General features: G+C 47.1%; 1 protein-coding gene and 1 long non-coding RNA gene across 4 annotated transcripts in view; both read right to left on the bottom strand.

The window, feature by feature from the left end:
• The window catches only part of LOC119402428 (methylthioribose-1-phosphate isomerase), a 203216-nt gene that overhangs the window by 28502 nt on the left and 155326 nt on the right, over window positions 1-19388 (bottom strand). For both annotated transcript variants that reach the window (XM_037669573.2, XM_037669576.2), the window contains exon 5: window positions 12654-12887. In XM_037669573.2, coding sequence (XP_037525501.1) covers window positions 12654-12887 — 234 coding nt within the window. The remainder of the gene's footprint in view (window positions 1-12653; window positions 12888-19388) is intronic.
• Window positions 3552-4618, bottom strand: LOC125759622 (uncharacterized). Of its 2 annotated transcripts, XR_007417252.1 has the most exons (5): window positions 4411-4618; window positions 4086-4303; window positions 3967-4021; window positions 3807-3863; window positions 3552-3658 (listed from the first exon to the last, which is right to left on the bottom strand). It is a non-coding gene; the product is annotated as an uncharacterized LOC125759622 (long non-coding RNA). The 2 variants fall into 2 exon arrangements; XR_007417253.1 differs by lacking the exon at window positions 3807-3863 and having other exon boundaries at window positions 3555-3658.

Raw genomic sequence — 19388 nt, 5'->3', positions numbered from 1 at the left:
GAGTTTCGTTCGTTGGCTTGGCTCTGTACTTGGCTTTGTCGGCTTCGCGCGCACATGGTCGCGCGTGTGGAGCCATTTGTGGAGCGTTTGCTTGGTCGTTTGGTGCAACGTGAACTATGTGTTGCGACTGCTTCATCCGATTTCGCTGCTTGCGAAGGTGCCGCCTCCAACGAAAAAGCGGAAGTTCATCACGCTGGAAGATAAGGCTGCAATTATCAATGAGGTGGAAAAGGGCAGGAAAAAAAATGGACATCGCCGAAGAATTCGGCGTTGCGTGCAACTCACTGTCCACGATTCTGCGCTGATCCACGCTGATTCAGCGGAGCCGGAAGAAGGTTCGCCTGTAGACGCACTTGACGGTACTGGTGACAGCGCAGTGCCGCCGTCACTGACCAGTGCATGGGGCGAACTTTGTGTCGTGGCAAACGAGATTCCCGATCGAGAGGCATGAAATTGTTGCATGGTAAGGCCCGCCAAAGCAAACTTGCTAACTTTTGGAAATAAAATGTGTTTTTTGTAAATTCCGTGTCTTTTCTGCCGCATTCTCGCGCCAACGAAATTCCCGCAAGAGCGAAATTTTGTGCTTTCCCCGCCGATTTCGTTATTGCGGGTTTCAACTGTACTGCCGCGCGCATTCGCTTTATTTTGATGTATTCAGGTTTCACCAACAAAACCTGTTAGCAACGCTCGGTGCACACCGTGTCGCAATGTTCGGGAACCTTCGCGGTTGTTTGAGATCGTTCTGTTAGGATTTGGCGCAGGATGCGAACAGTCAAGTTTATTCGACAACTTACGCGAGCCCCAAGCATAACGCCGGAAGGTTCGGTGACTGATGTACAAAAGCCAACGCGTTCCACCAATGATCAGATTACTCGACGGCCGACGACAGTTCTCGCCGCTATCAGTGAATTGCTCGTACCTTGACTTCTCATATTGCGGGCACAAGTTGACACAAATAAAGAGTTTCGTCTTTAATAGCCCGAGTGCCATCTTCTTCAGAGTCACGACCACGCGACAATACGCATACAGCGACTTAAAAAAAAAAAAAGACGTGTCTACCATTACCGCCATTACTAATCAAGCGACATATGCAGCCTAGTGAAATGCAGTTTCAGCATTTTACTTTCAAAAAATGTTTTGCACCTTTCTAGCACTACACACATATTCGATGTTCGATTGAATATTTGGAAATTGAACTTTTTCTTTATTTGTATTCGATCCTTATTAGAAGTTTTCAGTATTCGCGAACCCCTAATGTGAACATTTGCTAGTAGTGTCCGCCTGCTTGTGTTGTTACAGCCATTGTGTGTGCGTAATATGTAGCTATTACCGTCGAACGATCGCAGAGATAACGATCCCAGATATAACGATCTATCGGTTATAACGACTATATTTCGGTGCACTTATGATTTTCTTGCTACCCATCGAAATTGCGTTCATATATAGCAAAAATTTTTCAAAGCCTCCTACTTTTACAACGAACACTTCAGACACGGTCACGGTAAAAACATGGCGTATACGAAGCGAAAAAAATTGGACCATCTCCCCGAAGGCAACGCTGATGGGATGCCAAGCAGCAGCGTTGCGCACGGGTGGCGTCACGGGTTGAACGGCGCTAACGCGGGTGCTGCGGTGAGCGCTGGAAGATTCGTCTGAAGCGAAACTCGGTGTAGCGTTTACTGGTGTAAACGTTTGTTTGAAACGCGGACACGGGAGGCGAGCGGGCGTCGGAGCCGGCAGCTGCGGCGCTCCGGCGGGTGAGGGAGAGAGTGACGTACGCGCGCACCTGCGAGGGAAGCGTGCGAGGGGTGCGTGACGTCAACGCCCAGCTGCGGCGTGACCTACTTGGCAGCGCTCCAACACCTGCGCGGAGGGAAGCGCGTTGCCTCGCGTTTGTGCGGACGGACAGCGTTACACAGGCTAGTCAAAGAGCTGCTACGCATCTAAAAAGGTTAAAACAGGCCTTCTAAAGCATAAGAGGCACGCGCTCGCGCCTGCCCCGCTCCAGTTTACTCGTGACGAAGATTCCATAGATCGGCGAGCACCGTACGCTGATTTCGGACGCTGTGAGCGAGGTCGCTCACTTTCCTGGCATTTCTCCAGTGGCAGAATGGTAGTGACGAATAAAAAAATCACAGCATATCCACGGAGTGAATGATGATGAGTGGGCGAAGCTGCGGAGGTTCATCGGTAAACCGTGAATCTTCCGTGAATTCTGCCCAGTACATCATCACCGACGTGAGATCGGGCGCGTTTATTCTAAAGGTTCGATGAGAGTTATGACGACTTGCAGCTCACTTTAATTTTACATGTATGCTGTGAATTTTCATTGTTTAATCACGCACAGGAGAAATCGCACACACGCAGTACCTTGGAGGTCAAAATCCAGTGCCTATATAGACGGGGTGGTCAGTGAACGGTTGTGCAGCGCGAGCGGTCGGTTATTCCAATCAAGACGCTGCCTGCGTCGGCGCCGCTGCGCCGCGAGGCAAGATAGAGGGGGAGGGGACCGTAGGAGAGGAGAAAGGGGGAAGCGTAGGAGAGGAGAGGGCGATACATATCACGTACTGTCGCAGTGCATTGTCTTTAGGGAGCCTTCATGTGTGCACGCCCCCTCCGTTTTTAAGACTGGTTATGGGAGTGGGGGAGGGGGAGGGGTATGGGAGTGGGAAAGAGGAGAGGGAAAGAGGAGAGGGGGAATGGTGAGGGGGTGGAGAGGAGGTGTGTGGAGAGGGTATGCGCATGCGCAGTAAGGGTGGTCACGCCGCACACCACGACCACCACCACCACCGGACAGATACTGCCGTTTACTGCCGGCTGCGGGGAGGTACGCCGGACAACGGAGACGTGACAAGGTTAGACTAAGACCCAAGCAACATTTTATCCTTGGCAAAATGTCGGCCTGACGTCGCTGGCCAACTTCACTGTCGTTGGCCCAACCTTGGCACCCGATGTAGGGCCGGTCTCGGGGATTGACATTGGCCTCATGTGGGCCTGCGTCGGCACCCAATGTAGGCCCGTCCACCGTGGCCGACGAGGCCGAGTGCATGCCGCTCGCGGGTTGACTAATGCCCGACCTTACATAAGCGTCGATTTACCGACGGCCGTGGGTCGGTTGCGGACGTTTCTCGCTAGTATTGCTCTGCTTTTTTTTCTTATTTTTGTACGTGTTCTAACAAAACGCATCAATTGTTTTTCTGGTGTGTTGATGCGTGTCGTATTTAATGTGAACGGGCAGTTTATAGAGGCGTTTAACTCTATCTGAATTAATTACGGGCAGAGTGCACATGTAAGACGGAATTAAACGCCTCTAACGGTCTGCACTTGTTAACGTGTTAATACGTAACACGCAATAAAAGAAAGACGTGAATATAAGTTTTCTCTCTTTAGATCTTTATTTTGCAATTGTATAGATGCACTAATTTTCCATGCAACATTGTTCGCACGGAGCGTTTGCATCAGCCCTTGTGCAACGCAATCGTACAGTCCATGTGATCACGGCATGATAACGCTGACATATATAAATATAAAGACGGACGGCATTCCTGCTGGATCGGCTCCCTTCTTTCGGCCACTTCTCGTGCTCTTGGCCCTGTGCGCAGATGCGACGTTTTACCGTCGAGATGTTAGACTTGCATTTTTCTTCTGTCGGGAAAAACTGAAAGAAACAACAATGAATAATACTGTGAGAAAGGTATACTATTTACTTGACCAGTTGCACAGACATGTCGCGTCTAGAAACTCTATTCACACAACTAAACAAAATAATTTTGTCGCTGCACAAATAAGAAAAACACTGCACTTACAATAAATGCGAGTGTGCTGAAATTCCGAGAAGTGCTTCAAGCTCCACAGCGCACAGACTAGATAATATGTGGAGAGAGGATGGATCAAGGTTTTCGTTGTTGGCTATGTCACTGGAAAACAAATGATACAATAAATAGATTAATGAGAACACAATCTTACCTTCAAAGCAGCCGCGGGCCAGTCACATATTGTGCAGTCGGCATTTACAGCACACCTGCGACCAAATTCAATGTGAAAAGCGATTGCGTGAGACTTTCGTAACCAAGCATGCATCTTACCAGAGTTCTTTTCAGTTGGCGAGAGCAGCGCAGCACGCTATTCACACTACAGTCCTTGTTGCAGGGTTCCCTAGAGAAAACGGCAAAATATGTCACGGTCTTACAATAAGATGCCACAAATAAAAAACAAGAAAATCTGACATATTTGCCCGTCAACGAAGTTTTGGGTCCACGGACAAATATAACCGCCGTTCGCCTGAACATTTCTGATCTGCCAGCTAGAAGAGACGACCAGATTGACGCATCAATTGTGCAAATAAAATTTGATTTTGTCGCTAGACAAAACTCACCATGCGATACAGCGAGGAAATAAAATGCCACTTACGAGTTCGCTTCAAATCCTCGGCAATGGGAGAAGGCCGCCTCCAGGATCAAGGCAAACGAAATGCCTCTGAGTGCTTGCCCGTCTCTGTGCAGTGTTTCAGCACCGCACGTCCTCGCTCGAAAGAGCTACAATTTGGCGGGAACTGACGCATGGAGCTTGCTCCCCTCCCCAGCGCTGTGACAAAGAAAAAAAAAGAAAACGCGAGAGGTGCGGGGTCTGCACGCCCCGCCTCCCTCTTAACACGACGGAGACCGGCACATACCGTTCCTCCTTTCAGGCCTTGTCATTCTTTCTGGGAGAGAGATCTCACCACTTTTTTTTTTTTTTTTCGGAAGAACGCACGTGTTGCTTATATCTGCTCTTTCGGGTGAGAAAAAAAAGGAGCGGGAAATTTCAACTGAAGGACATGCCTGAACATTTTAGGGCAGCCCTAATGCGTGCAAGAAGCGGATCGAATTTGAATTGAACCGTTTTCGTTGTTAACACAAAATATCGTTGGTACTCTAACATTAAAACAAATTAACATGAAAACCATAAACTGAGCATCAAGTAGAAATTTTAAAACTCTTCAGTGTGTGCGGACTATCGAATTCTGGCTCTGCAAGCGACGTATAGCTTATGACCGTAGAAATTATCGTATTTTTACGCTAATTTCGTGTTTATTTGGGCATAGATGATATTTTGAAATATTCGTATTAACGCATATGGGCTATCCCCGAAGACCGAATCAAGTATGACGATATTTGATTCGATATTCCAAATGTTCAATCTTCGCACACTTCTATATGTAACCATTATATCTGATGTCCTCCCTTTGTCATGCGGCTCGATCAGATCAATCATATATTTATATTCACGACAGTGCTAAAGCATGAGCACCGTGCTAGCGTTCCAGAAGTGCGAACTGTTCCACTTGAGCTCATAGACAAGGCGGAGGCGGGGATGATAATTTTCGGTGGACAGTTCAAAATCGTAGATATTTTAATAGAGCCTAGCGCGCTATAGTATCACGATCAAAATTAAATTTCTGCTCGGCACTCGCATTTGTTCCCATTTATTGCTGTTGTTCAACTCAAGTGCTTTGCATCTAATGCATGCAAAGGCGGTACGTTTTCTTGAGCTTCAAGCAGAAACCGTAAACGCTCAGTACACTTGAAAAGCACTCATGTCGTACCACTGTACATTGAGCATATAAGTGCTTCATCATAAGAGGTAGGGCTTGATCGGTACTCATGACAATGCGGCGGAGGATTCTCGGCGGCCCGATCGCTAAAGGTTGCGAAGTTTCTTGCGAAACAGGCGAAAAACTTCGACATTTAAATTCTGCCCCTAACCAACTCCGTAATTGTACCTTTTCCTAGTCAAATACTTCACGTGCACATCAGAAATATTCGGCTGGATTCGGGAATGCTGAGGCACAGCAAACATAACTTTAGTGCTGGGGTTATTGATTGGAGCAGAACTGCAAATGCGACATCATTCTTAGACAGATGGACATTTAATAAGCTGCAAGAACGCCAGATTTTAAGATCACTTGGCAATTCAGCTTTTCTTATAATCAGTTAGAGCTTCCGCGCCCCTGAAACACGCAGCTGAAGTTTTCCAGCAAGGTTGTACAGTCCGCGAGATCTCTATTTCGCACGTTTCGTGTGACGAAATTAATATTTTTGGGGGCTCGCTATAAAGCAGCCAAAACCTTTCCGATGGGAGAAAGATTGAATTAATTCATTTTCAATAAAATTTATTACTAATAGATGGTGTAATGTACGTAGTCGGTTACAATCAACGTGCCATTTGCGAACTATTTCAGTCAATTCTATACCGCAGCCCAATGGACCATTGTAAAGCCACATTAAAGATAAATTCGTGTGATTGCACTTTCTTATCCGTTATGTCATTCCTGGTGGCAAATACATTGATCTCCAGAGTGTTCAAATCTTGCGATTTCTCAAGGTTATAAAAATATTTTAACGATATGTCTCCAAACGAATAATTCTTCACAACGCCGACGAATTCCCACTTCCATATTGAGTCAATGCATGCGCTCATCATTATGGCCATCGCATGTCTAGTCAGCATCCGAATAATAGCTTAACTTCAGTCAGTTCAGAGCAAAACTCGGATGTTATTCCTTAGCCGGAAGTTTCCCTTACGTCTGTGGTTGACGGTCATTGCTGTTTTCCTTGTTTGACCAAAGGACGTCATCGCGTTTGTAGATTCCTCAACATACTGCCCGAACGCGCTCGCGCTTGTTAGCTCGAAACCTAAATGTTGAATTTCAAAGTAAAATTGACCGGCGTTCAACTTGTCACTCGATCAGAGACGAATACTTTTCACCACGTCGCGTTATTTTGCTCTGCTTTCGATAACAATGGCGTTAGATTGATGAGCTCTGCTGACAAATCCTCATCACTCTATGCAGCCGGTGTAAGGCTGGACAAATATATAAATCAGTCTAACGGTGTCGAGCAGTGCACCTGGTCCCATATGGTGCGTCGGCAAGGGACTTGATAATTAAGCTCTCATATGTGTAGAAACGTACTGTACGCTCACGTTGCGCAGACAGTCAGCCACACACATCGTCAACGGCACGTGAAGCGTCTACTATTAGCAATGTAATTTTATTACTTTTTTTCGTTTTGCATGCGAGGCACCGTCGACGGCAGATTACCGCGAGGCACTAGCTATGCATTTGTCTAATGCGTCTTGAAATATAAAGCTACAGCGTCCATAGAATCATAGAAATATAAAGCTACAGCGTCGAGTTTTAAGCACGGGTTGCTGCTATGGATAACTATTATTCTGTGAGATAACGGAACTAGCAAACATTTTATTAACATTGATCCAACAGAACAGCAGTGTGCGTTGCGCGTTACCCGCCGCAAATGCTCCATTATATGCGATTCTTTCATACGTATGAGTATGAAGATTAGACAAATCCGCGGAATGTTTCTCATGCATCTCCATGCATCATATTCGCTCGCTTATCTTTTTGTTTAGTATTTTCAAGACGTATAAAACGACCACAATGCGACTTCTGACTGGCATTGTTTCATATCTTGAGGCAGTGATATCCTAATTGTGCAGTATTTTAACTTCTTTATAATGTAGGTTACGGTGTACCTGCTTTGTCTTTTATTAAAAACAAGGATTCATTTTTATTTGAAATGCTGTGCTAAAAGGATGAATGTCACAAACATATACAAGGCGACCTCTGACAAAGTGATGGGATAACAGAAACTTTTCAAATAGGCATATCGGGGAATATACCCGTCGTAACTGTATAGTTCCCTGGTTTCAGCCAGAGCTTATTATCTGTGGGAGGTAAAGATGTAACTACATTGCACAATAAAAAAAAGATAAATTCGCTTTAACTTAATTGAAAATTTGTTGCCACCTAGACGTACACGCGTAAATTTTGACAAACGCAAGTCTTTAGCGGTGCTGTTTCAGACGACGTGTCCCATTTTCTTATCTTGGCGGCAAAAAGCACTGCTGGGCACTGACGGCGGGACTGCAGATGTGCGGCTTCTTCGAAAGAGGAGGTGGCTCCACGCTGAGAAAGAAAACCGCAGAACAGCGGAAAAAAAGAAGTTTCTCTCTCCCCACCGCGGGACCTGCCGGGGCGCGGGCCGCCGTAGCGCATGTTTTTTTGCTTCTTTTTTTAAATGGGCTTTTCACTCCACGCTCTATACTGTAGAGCAGCGCGGTTCCTTCTGACCCTCTTCTTTCCCGCACTTTTCCGCCTCCTGCGTTTTATTTTTCACAGCACGAGTCTTCAGTGGATTGCCATTGCTATGTGTTCGTTCTAACAAACTTGAAAGAATATTTCTTGTTCGTGTATTGGTACTAAAATCTTACATTGCGGCCACGCCTTTTGATGAGTTTTTTTCACATAGCATATATGGTATTTCCGCTTGCCTGACTTATCCGTCAGCGAAAGATAAGAACTTTTACTCATTACATTGCGCAAATTACATAATAAAGGACTAGCTGTTAGAACTAAACACTGCGTATCTCTATCCACAGACTGTTTGGGTGTGCAGCGATGCTCGGGCAGCACGCAAAAATTTTCATGCTTCATGTCTGTATACAGACGATGCTTCTTTTAGATTATACAGAATGGTTTTTAATGGCCGTTTTAGTTCAGAAATGACATAAATGTATTATGTGAGCTCGGTTTAATGCAAGCGGGTGAAATTACTTGCATGAAAAAGCAAAATAAATAATCGCCTATCTAAATAAAGTTCATTAATGACCTTAAAATTACACTGACTTACCTATTGCAACTGACTAACTGTAGCCACTGAGTTTGCAATAATTGGAATGAAATCTTACGATTTAATATTTATGCCATCAAATTTAATATTTATGCCATTTATGCCCCCGAAATTTTTCTGTTTTGCTTGTGTATATATACACGCGCACATACAAACGCACGCATAAACATAAAGTATGGTTGAACCCCCCCCCCCCCCCCCGAAAAAAATTTCTGGCTACGCCCCTGGTCGATGCACTTACAGCGAGCGCGTGTTTCATTAGGCGACAACCCAAGCGCGCCGCGCCTGTCGTGCAGGACCGTCAGAGCATCACGGAGACGTAGAGGGCGCGTTGTTTGCAAAATGCTTGTCTTCGCCACGTTGAACGAACAGGCTACTCGCCGCACCCGTGCACGGTACGAAGTGAAGCGGGCACAAAGGGCGCACAAATGCGCGTAATACAGCAAGCGTTCATGATGACTGAGGGGCGCGAAAAAACGGCACACAACGAAAAGAAGTACACGGGACGACGCGCTCCCGTGTACTTCTGTGCCGTTTGTGTGCCGTTTTTTCGCGCCCCTCAGTCATCATGAACAAATACCAACTCGCCCAACTTTTTACTTTACTGATACAGCAAGCGGCCCGGCAATGATGGCGTGAGCCGTGTAGGCGACGCACTGCACGCAACTAGCCAGGGATGATCGGCTCCAGGTGGCGGTACCGCGGTTCAGTGAAACGGTGTCGGTTCACTGCAAAGGCGGTTTAATTCACTCGTGCACGCAGCGGTCGTCGCTTCACAACGCGAAAAGGCCTAACTTCTCACGGGAGGGGTTGTTAGCACTTTTCAATAAAAATGCGCAAAAAAAAAAAAAGGCTTGGTCGCTAAGTGCATGTTTTTGAGGGCGAGACACGACCAGTTTTGGCGACACTTTCGAGTTCGTTATAAACGGGTTCGTACCGGCACTTGTGCACCGTTCCAGCTATGACAAAATTATAAGCTAGGAGCAGGGCCTACAGGAGCGCTGTGATTGCTGTGTTAGGCTGTGGGCACATTTCTAAAGCGCTCTTGCAGACACTATAGACGATTTTCCGCAGCTGGTTTGTTCAATAAAAACTAGATGGCGCCACCGCACTGTGGCCTTCCCCCTACCGTGGCCGTCTCCATGGCCATAGCCTCCTCTATACCAAGCCGGTGGCATGATGCTAGCTTCGCGTCCGGGCCTTCAGGTGTCGCCCCCATCGAAACGACGGCAGCGCACCGCCGGCAGCGGTAATCGAAACGCCATCTAAGCCTTTTTTTCGCCGATTTTATTTGTAAGACTTCAGGTCAGTATGCACAAAAAACCGCTTCTCATTTAATTTAATGCTGTCAGAAGCGTGTATAGCGCGAAGGCTAAAAAGATTTGAAAGTGACGCACTTTTTGGCAGCGCAAACCTGAAAACAAACAGTCACGCCGCACTGGTGGCCGTGAAAGGGACGCGGATATGTTCATATCAGTTACAGACAGTTTGCTGAATACTGTGAACGAAGTGGTGCGACATCTTGAGCAGCAGAAGTGCAGGGACTTTAGCGGTATACCTTTCTTATACCAGCGAAGGCTTCGTGCAGTTGGATCTATTTATCATACAACGCTGGACAGCTTCTGTGCTCCAGACATCTGTGGTGGGGTTATGCGTAGTACGTACCTTCTTTGCCTATAAACGTTTATGCATGCATGTTATTCGCTGGTATACATGCTAAAACGCTACTTACGTGTCCTTCATTTTGTGTAAACATCGATGCAGTCGCAATAAAATAATTTATTGCAGCAAGTTTTGTGTGATCAGCGTTGTCATTTCGCTTGGCCTGTATGCGGCAGCACTGCCCTACTAAAGTAAGTATGCAATATACTTGTGAGTACCTAATGAGTAATTGACTACAGTGTACATTATGGAAACGAGAAAAATTCAGATAGGGTGGAGAGGGGGCTGCCGGAGCGAGCGGGGCACAGCGGCGACGCAGAAGCAGACGACGACGGCGGCATCGTCTGCTATGCGGAACGCCAGCCGCCATATCATAGCGCCCTTGTGCGTTTCAAACATATTTCATTTTATACACAGCTATAAAATCTACAAACAATATTCGTAGTTCTTAAAACTGAATTGCATGTGAAAAATAATGAAAGCTTTTTCTGTTGAGAGCAAGATAACATTTTTAATTGTTTTTGCAACTACCGTTAAATCCAGACGGCGCTACCATCGCGTCCAAATTCGTCTCCATTGGCTCTATGGACATGTCACTCGCTTGTCTATACCATGGCCATCACCCTGCCGTGGCCTTTGGCAGCGCTGCTCAATATGTCTCCATCCACGTCGTCTGCTCGGCGTTCCCATAGCGTCTGCGCGCACGCGAGTAAAATCGAGCAGACGGCAGCGCCGGAAAAGTAAACATGGCGGCACCTGTGGATGCAGTTTCCTTCCGCCTCGAATTTATCACGTCCTCGTCCTGCGCTGTGTACCCGTAAGTTCAAAACCTCCGCATTTATTTGCTTTATATTCGCGTCCTGAAGCTTCGATAGCAATGTACTCGTCGGTATTTTGCAGTTTTTTCAAGATTCATTCTCATATTGTCGGAGACAAGGCTTAGCAGGCATGGCTAAATAAACACAGCTGATTGCAATAATAAAGACAAAGCATACCTGATGCTTTTTCTCCAGCGTGAGCTGACACAAAGCGATGGCCGATTTTGCCATTTATTTATTGCTGTGAGGACAGTGGTCGAGTAGCAAGCGCGAGTTCGGATCGAAGCGGGCTGTCGCGTCTGCATGGGTGCTGCCATGTTGGCTAGTAACCCCAGTTACTGCCGGTTGCTAATACAACAATTAAAGGCATACACCATAAATACGAAGTAGATTAAACATATCGCGTATCGTTGTAGCGTGGTACGTGCCAAACAAACGCAAATGTCTCAACGTTATCACCTTTGAGGCGATTACATGTAGAACTATGTTTTGCTGCGCAAGCATGTGACTTGCTTACACCCTGCTGCAACCAGCTTGTGTAGTACGGCCACTTCGCTGGCCCAATGCGTTGGCTGGGGCATAGCCTCCTCTATACTAAAGGAGGCTATGGCTGGGCAGTGCCTCCTTGACTAGATGCCCGCCGCGTGGTCCGGTAACTCGGTTCCGTACCCTCTCCCTCTTTTTTTATCCGCGGTCAGGCCACGAGCGCCCCCTATAGCGTACGCCTGCAACGGATGCAACGGGTTTTTCTTCCTGCGGCACTTAAAACGCCTGTCCTGTGTTAAAAGGGAATAGGAACACCTTACTTACTTACTTACTTTTACTTACTTACTAACAAAGGTCACGTGCTGCTGCCTCCGAGATTGCCATCACGCCTGTTACAGTCTCGAAGGTGTAAGCGTATTTCCGCTGGCGCCGGAAGTTGGTCAGGCTACGAGCGCTGCCTCACGGATTTTGTGGTGAACTAAGGGAACCGCCGCCGCAATGGGAAAGCGAGCGACGCGGCGGGCATCTAGTCAAGGAGGCATTGGGCTGGGGCAACTGGCTGGGGGAAGGCCAGTTACGATCACGTGATCAAATATGGCAGCGCCCGTGCCCCGCTGCGGAAAATCGTCTATAGAGGGGGAATGAAGCGAGGACTTGTTTCCTCGTTAGGCACAATGGGACGAAACCAACAGGCAAGGAAGGGTCATTATTTGTAGCTTTTAGCTGTAGTGCAGTAGATACGTAAATGAAAAGAAACTAATATGCACCTTTGCAGAAATATCCGAGCGCTCACAGAAATACCCAATAAAGTCGATACCCCCGCTGTAGCTCAGAGCAGGTTGAGGTTTGGTCCCCACCAATGGCAAAGTTTTCTCACCCACTTTAATTTCGAGTTCTGTTTATCATCATAACCACAGACCACAAAACAGTCTCCTATGTGTCGACATCATGGAGTCTTGCAGGCACTCTCGATCAGTAACCATAGCAAAGTGCATACCGATCTTGTTTGCTGTGTCACCGTTGGCAGTGACCCGGTCTGCACCCACCACAACCGCATGGACCCGGCCCGTGGCCATCAGGGCAGCAGCCATGCTGTCACAAATCAGGGTGGCTGGAATGTGGTCGTGCAGCAGCTCAAAGGCCGTCAGACGGGATCCCTGGTTGTACGGCCGTGTCTCGGTGCAGTAAGCGCGTTCCAGCTGTCCTCTCTCGTACAGCTGCCGCACAACGCCTGGGCATGTGCAAACCAAATAGAGTTACTGTATATGCTACCTTTAAATGGTGTGCTTGACGCGCCACCTACTCTAGATCGCAGCACCGTCCTCCTGTTAGCCACTGGCATATCAATTTTCTACTGGCGTGCAGTGCATTGTTAGTTTGTTGTTTTCAAGCAAAGCGTTGATTACTCATTATCCTTCAAAAATGGCGATATATAGAACGCTTAAAGTTCATGTATCTACTTTATCGCGGAAGACTAGGCGTAGACGAGGACACGTACACTGAATCTCTCTATCGTCGATCAACCCGATAAAACTGAAGCATTTATAAATACATATTTTCCCCGAACTATCAGGGAATGGAATGTGCTTCGTGCCGAAGTGGTTCCCTGCAGCACCATTGAATCATTCTTGAAACTGCTCACATGGGGCACGCGAGCGATCTCTTTTTTTTTTAACACGAAAGTGTTTTATGCCGGGGTCCACCAAGACTTCAGTGACGTATTTCCGTCACGGGAATGACGTCGAAAAAATATACGCGATCAGATGGCAAAGAAAAAGATGGTTGATCCCTCCGTCATAGGAATAACACGAAAGTAAAGCGTGCCTTTACAGAAGCAACTGAATGTTTACTGTACATTGATATAAGAGAGTTTGTACAATGTACATTGATGTCTGGCAGCTATAGCACCGTTTAACGTGGATGCACCCTACTTTGATGGTTGATGGTACATCTCCATCCCGACGACTAACGTCCATGTTAAATGATTAAACAAACCCTTGTGGTAGCTGTAGTAGTTAACGGTGAAAGCGTAATCAGACAATGAGGTGTGACAGCCAGAAGAGCGTCGCATATTGGACGCAGAACTTGGTCGCCATCCCGCGGCATGTTAAAATGTGATTAAACACCACAGCCCGACTAGAGGGAAACGCAAAGCGCGTGGGGCCTCCCCGGTAGCCCAGCCGCGATTTTTCTCGGTTAGAGCTTGTGAGCGGGGAACGCGGTGTTACAGCGAGGTGAGGCAGGCGCGCGTCGCAGATCTCGAGCTATTGTTGGTTTGGATTAGCGTGATGCTATGAGCGAGGCCGACGCTTTTACGACGCTTGGGCTTAGATCGCCACCCCGCGGGGTGTTAAGGCATTGACAAAATTGAACTTTATTGAAAACGCGCCACATGAGACAGACGTGTAACGCGTTGCAGGGGCTAATCGCAGAGGCTACAGTAATGCCGAATTACTTAACTTTACCGCTCCCAGAGGGCAACACCATCCCGCTGACCGGGAGAGTGGTAGATATAAAAGGCGCGTTTGTAAAGCCTCTAGAGTCTGTGACCGGGGTGCAGTGAATAGCGTGCCCGGCATCTGTTGTTGCGGACCGAGCGGTCGTGGGTTCGATGCCCATTGACGGAACTTTTTTCTTTGCCATGTGATAGTGTAAATTTTTCCGACGTCATTTCCGTGGCGGAAATACGTCACTAAAGTCTTGGTGGACCCCGGCATGAAACACTTTCGTGTTAAGAAGTTCCGTCAACAGGCATCGAACCCACGACCGCTCAGTCCGCAACAACAGATGCTGGGCACGCTATCCACTCCGCCGCGGTCACAGACTCTAGAGGCTTTACAAACGCGCCTTTTATATCTACCACTCTCCCGGTCAGCGGGATGGTGTTGCCCTCTGGGAGCGGTAAAAGAAAAGTAATTCGTCATTACTGTCGCCTCCGCGATCAGCACCTGCAACGCGTTACACGTCCCTCCCATTCGGCGTGTTTTCAATAGAAGCTCACTTTTGTCAATGCCTTAACACACCGCGAGGTGGCGACCTTAGCCAAGCGTCGGCCTCGCTCATAGCTCTGCGACGCGCGCCTGCCTCACCTGGCTGTAACACCGCGTTGACCGCTCACGCGCTCGTCCCTAGAAAAAAAAATCACATCATATCCACGGAGTGAATGATGATGAGTGGGCGAAGCTGCGGAGGTTCATCGGTAAACCGTGAATCTTCCGTGAATTCTGCCCAGTACATCATCACCGACGTGAGATCGGGCGCGTTTATACTAAAGGTTCGATGAGTTATGACGACTTGCAGCTCACTTTAATTTTACATGTACGCTGTGAATTTTCATTGTTTAGAAAACCATTGCTTTAGAGAACATCTGGCGTCTTTCGTTAAGCAGCTGGCGTCTTTTCGTTTTGCTTTAGAAACATCTGGCGTTCTTTCGTTTTGCTTTTAGAAAACATCTGGCGTCTTTCGTTGGTTTATTTCATCAATCAACGGCGTTTTGAACAAAATTTTTATTGTTTAATCACGCACAGGAGAAATCTCACCAGGCACTACCTTGGAGGTAAACAATGGCTGCTAATGGGAATGAGACACAGAAGTCGGCTTTTAGCTAACACTTACACTTCTACTTCTACTAACGTTTCCTACTGGAACATGCCAATGGCTGTTAATGGGGAATGAGAGACAGAAGAAGTCGGCTTTTAGTTAACGCGCACGCTGCGAATTTTTTATTGTTCAACAACGCACAGGAAAAATCTCCCACCGGCACCACCTTGGAGGTCAAGATCTGGTACTAGCGTTACGACTGGTTACGCACTACTACAAGGGACGAACGGGTGCCGCCTTAAGGAGCTTCACCCCTAAAATCGCGGCCGGGCTACCGGGGCGGCAGGACGCGCTTTGCGTTTCCCTCTAGTCCGGCCGCAGTGCTCAATCACATTTTAACATGCCGCGGGATGGCGACCAAGTTCTGCGTCCAATATGCGACGCTCTTCTGGCTATCACACCTAGTTCTCTGATTACGCTTTCACCGTTAACTGCTACAGCTACCAGAAGGGTTTGTTTAATCATTTAGCAGAGACGTTAGTTGTCGGGATGGAGATGTACCACCAATCATTAAAGTGGGCACATCCACGCTGCCAGACATCAATGTACATTGTGCAAACTCTCTTATCAATGTGCAGTAAACATTCAGTTACTTCTGTAAGGGCACGCTTTACTTTCGTGTTCCGATTCCTATGACGGAGGGATCAAACATGTTTTTTTTTTTCTCTAGCGTACCTTTTTACATGATTGTTTTCAAATGCGTCTGTCACCTCTTGGCGTTTTAATGTTTGTAATGTAACTCATACTTTGGAAGGATTTTGCATTGATAGCACTATATGCTACGTTTTTGTCAAAGGACACATTGTTCATATTTTCTTCAATTGTGTGTTATTTCATTTCGCTTAAGCTTCCACTTGGTACTAAATGTTTCGTGGCTCCTGTTTGTAACCACTTTTGCAGTGTGACACGCTATGCATTTTTAATTGTATGCTGTTTCATTTTGTGTAGGGTTCGGCATTGTACAGTGTCACAAACGAGCGCATTATAAAGCTCGAGCGCGGCCGCTTGCAAACGGCAGCGGGAAAAAAACGGCGCGAGCCGTTCGCCCAAGAAGCGCGAACGACGAAAAAACAAGTATCAGAAGTTCCGGCAACGGTCGGAAACACTGCCGCTCAAGCGTCCCAAAGAATTACGTCATCGTTACGTCATCACCACCATCTTGAATCTGAGCCTAACTGAGCTTCCAACCAGAAGTGCGATAACTGAAGGCGAAATTGGCGCTCGAGTCGATGGCGAGTCAAAATGAAAGCAGCCAATGGCAGCCCGCCGCCGTGCCGGCAAAGCCGTGCGCCCCGCGCCGCAACGCTAGTTTTGAATTTCTCGAAAGTTCCGTTGTAGCATGAAGCGAGCGTTGAGCGCGGGCACCAGGCTGTCCGTGCAGGCAGGCTATGCTTGGGGGACACCTGCAAGTCTCTCGTTGAGGTTGGCGGATCACTGTTCGCTTTTGAGACTTATTGGAGCGGTCGTTATGGTCAGCCGTGCTCCGCCGCCGCCACATCGGAGCCCGTCGTAGTCGCCGGCCTTGACGTGAAGTTTCGTGATGTTCCGTTACATGAAGCGACCGTTGGCCGGCGTGTGCAGTTTTTGCGGTGTTTCCGTGGATTGCTCTCTTGCCGCCGTGATGGTTAACGGCACACGCCATTCGTACATCATGCAGCGGTGCACGGATACTTCAAGACCGAGTTCCGCAAGATTTTTCCCTGATCGAAAAAACTATAGGTGAGTATGCGGTTTGCGTTCGCAGCCACACATATATAGCTTCATTGCAGTTGGACAACAGTTCTTTTTAAACGTGACTGAATCGTGAAGAGCACGATTTTGCATCGTTGTACCAAGAAGTAACGAAAATAAAGCACTTTAGACTCATAGTTTAACTTCTGCGTCTCTGACATGACTGCTTCCTTGGAAGTGCTTTTTGCATTTTTTGGCCTGTTTATCACTCGCCTTCGTTTAAATACGCGTTTCTGAGTCTGTGTATCTCAACTTGCACTATACCGAGATGACGAAACTACGTTTGCGTGATGTGACTGCGTAATTTTTGTCGTTTGAATTCGGTTTGCAACTGCTTTTCTGCAGGACGTAAACGTATTCTGAATTATGGAGAAGGCCACAAGTGACGCGTTTGCCCAAGGAAGGGTTAATAACTATAGAATCTGCTCTCTGCGAAGTCTCGATCCGCAACCTCAAGTGCACCAGCTTAATTTCTACTCTGCCCCCAGTGCTTTCTTTCGGTGCGTGAATGTTATGTTCATTATATGTACTTACAGCTGAAAAAGTACTCTTTGTGTTTATGTATTACCTCTGTAATTACCTATAGAAAAACCGTTCGAAGAACCTTCATGTGTAGACATGAGAGTTGTTTTTTTTCTGGTGAGCCTTGATTATTGCAAGTGTCCAATATGCAGAATTTTATTGTTTGCGTTTATCTCAATGAAGTGCTCAGTGTACAGGGCATGACATTCTCACTTCAGTGACGTTATCTTACAGCTATGCATTGTATTCGCGGTGAAAGAAAAGCTGTGTAGTAGACTTATTTCACCTGGCCATTGGGTAATACGCGTTTCTTCGAATGTTATATGTGCTGCTGCATAAACGGACCATCGCCTTCATGCCGTTGCCGCCATCTAACTGTCAAGTAGTGGTCAAGTGCCAAATAATGTGTATTTCCCTTTTTAGTGCGATGTACTGCTTATATATATCTAGTTGTTCTGTGTTTCGTATTAGTACAGTGGTTAATAAGTAGTTCATTGCAATATTATTCCATACTTCGGTATTTTGCGCATCTTTATTGTTTTTGCCATGCACTGACATTTCGCCTACATATCTTTAAATTTCATGACTCTGTCACATCAGCAGCTCTTGTGCACTTTGGTCGGTATTGTACTAAACACATCGTGTTACTTATATGTGTATACGTTAAAGGGCCTGCATTTTCAGTGTGTTCGATTTTTAATTTCCAATTTCTGAACTTTACAATGAATATTTGTGCTGTTTAATCATGGACACACTGTGCATTCTTTAATTCTCTTCTTCTCCGGAACTTGTATCGTGCCCCATTATGTGCAAATCTTGAGTTTTGGAAACGGAGCAATAAAACGAAGTCACAGATATGTTGTGGGTGGCAACGTTACTAGAACAAACTCAGTTTAAAAGCTCCGCCGGAGAGGCGGTCCGCGTGGCGGTCGTGAGAACTAGTGGCGCTGCAGTCACGTCTAGCTCCTGCGGCTGGCGCTTGTTGTGATCGGCGCCGCCGATGTAGGAGCGCACGTGGGTTACAGCGACGTCTGCGTTTTATTAGCTCGTCCTTTTTGCGACTGTTCTTGACCAGGCTTAGCGTCTTGTACGAAGACACGTGCATGATGTACGTTGCGTAACGAGGGCGAACAGATTCACGGTGCGGTATGCCGACTTGCTTTGCGCCGGGCTGCAAGAGCGGCTACCGCAACGACGACTCCGCTTCACGACGACTCCGCTTCATGTGGCTGCGGCACTTTTTCGATTTTGTTTCGCCAACCGCACGCCACGTATAAGGGGGGCCAAGTGCACACATAATACGACCTAATTGAGACGGCTCATCATTGGACATTATCCCCAAAGCATGAAGTTAAATCACCACAGAAGTTATTTTTGAAGTTATGAAACACCATTTTTGTATTACCTTTCACACCTTGCTGTTGACTTCACGAAGTCTACAACCCACGATGTGTTTGTCTTCAAGCCGTAATCTTCTACACAGCTGCAGGCGTCTTGTTCATCAGTGATGTTCGCCCGAACCACGTCGCGAGTTATATGCCGGTGCCGTGCCGTGCTTGTTCCCAGTACTTCCACCCCACATTTCAAAGCCAAAATGTTCGGGACGAAGGTGCAAATCCCCCCCAAAAATGCACGGCGTCCCGCGAAAGCCCAGTGCCCAGTTTGGAGAAGCCACGGGAAATAGAACAGCAAAACGAAAGGCAGGCGATTACCTATATACGCTACCGAGACTGAGAGTTGCATCACACTAGCATTCGATCAGTTGTCAACTGTCGCTATGCCTCCAAAGCAGTGGATTTTCGAGAGATTTTATGACGAGGTTTCGGAACAAGATGTGCGGAATATTTTACGCTCGCCGGCTCGGGAACGGACTGCTCAG

This window comes from Rhipicephalus sanguineus, chromosome 8, assembly GCF_013339695.2.
Source record: "Rhipicephalus sanguineus isolate Rsan-2018 chromosome 8, BIME_Rsan_1.4, whole genome shotgun sequence".
Classification (NCBI taxonomy): domain Eukaryota; kingdom Metazoa; phylum Arthropoda; class Arachnida; order Ixodida; family Ixodidae; genus Rhipicephalus; species Rhipicephalus sanguineus.
Note: the sequence above shows the minus strand (reverse complement) of the source record. Positions and strands in the feature narration are given on the sequence as shown.